The 1,078-nt window shown below is 58.7% G+C and overlaps 1 protein-coding gene across 1 annotated transcript in view; it reads right to left on the reverse strand.

Moving 5' to 3' along the window:
- Positions 1–717: 717 nt before the first annotated feature.
- SMO (smoothened, frizzled class receptor) overlaps positions 718–1,078 on the reverse strand; it is a 4,084-nt gene continuing 3,723 nt past the window's right edge. Inside the window, 1 exon segment of the mRNA XM_029083809.1 lies at positions 718–1,078. This exon segment is cut by the window's right edge and continues 45 nt beyond it. Coding sequence (XP_028939642.1) covers positions 718–1,078 — 361 coding nt within the window.

The raw sequence follows: 1,078 nt of genomic DNA on the forward strand, positions 1-1,078 counted from the left end.
CCAAAAAAATGGGTGTACCCCAAAAAAATGGGTGCACCTCAAAAAAATGGGTGTACCTCAAAAAAAAATGGGTGCACCCAAAAAAAATGGGTGTACCCCCAAAAAAATGGGTGCACCCCCAAAAGCCGCACCCGGCCGCCACGTCTCGATGTATCATAAAAAGATTAAACATTTTAAAAATGTCTTTTTTAAAACCCAAAACCTATTGGCAGATGTTTGTAAGTTCTACGGACCATCTAACCACGGGTGGGGGCAGAACCAGGGGTGTCAGCACGTCCCAGCACCCCAAGATGTGGGACAAAGCTCCCCAAAATCTACCCTGACCTCCGCTCGTACCGCTGTCCCCAAAAGGGGCCACCTGCTCCTGTCCCCATCGGTGGCAAAGGTCGCCCTTGTCCTTAAATCCCCGCAGGACTTGGGTGGGGTTTGTTCCACCAACACCCCTTTTCTCTTCTCCCAGCGATGCCAGAGGTGGGGGGGACACCCCAAAATCCTTCTGCTGGCATCTTGCCAGGCTGGGATGTGCATCGAGTCTGTCTGGGTGATGTGGGGAGAAATGTCGTCCCCTGAGGGGACAAATCAGCCAGGGCTGGGTCAGAGGGATCCTCGGGGCTGGCTCTGGTGGGACAGGGTGGGCTTCAGCGTCCCCTCACAGGCTGGATGAGACTTTGGGTGTCACCCCAGGTGTCCCCATCCCCTCACAACGTCCCACCAGGTTTAAAAGTCTGAATCAGCATCCAGCAGCTCCGCGTCCACCAGGTTGGTCCGAGAATGGATGGGGGCCAAGCCAGCCCGTCGGCCCTGAGTCCTTGTCCCCCCACCACGGGGCAGGGTGCCAGGGTTGGGGGGCCAGAGTGGACCCCCATTGTGCTGCCGGTACCCGCTGCTGGGGCCGGGGGTCTCCTCCTCTGGGGACCCGCTCTCGGGGCAGAAGGGGTTGCTGATGAGGTGGAAGACGTTGGCTCTGCGGTGGTTGTCCCATGGTCCCCCAGTGAAGGTGGCTTCAGGTTGGCCAGGTGAGATCCCCGGGAGGACATCGGGGGCAAAAGCGACCAGGCAGGGCTGGGGGGGCAGCCGG

Source organism: Antrostomus carolinensis, unplaced genomic scaffold (assembly GCF_000700745.2).
Source record: "Antrostomus carolinensis isolate BGI_N321 unplaced genomic scaffold, ASM70074v2 scaffold27862, whole genome shotgun sequence".
Lineage (NCBI taxonomy): Eukaryota > Metazoa > Chordata > Aves > Caprimulgiformes > Caprimulgidae > Antrostomus > Antrostomus carolinensis.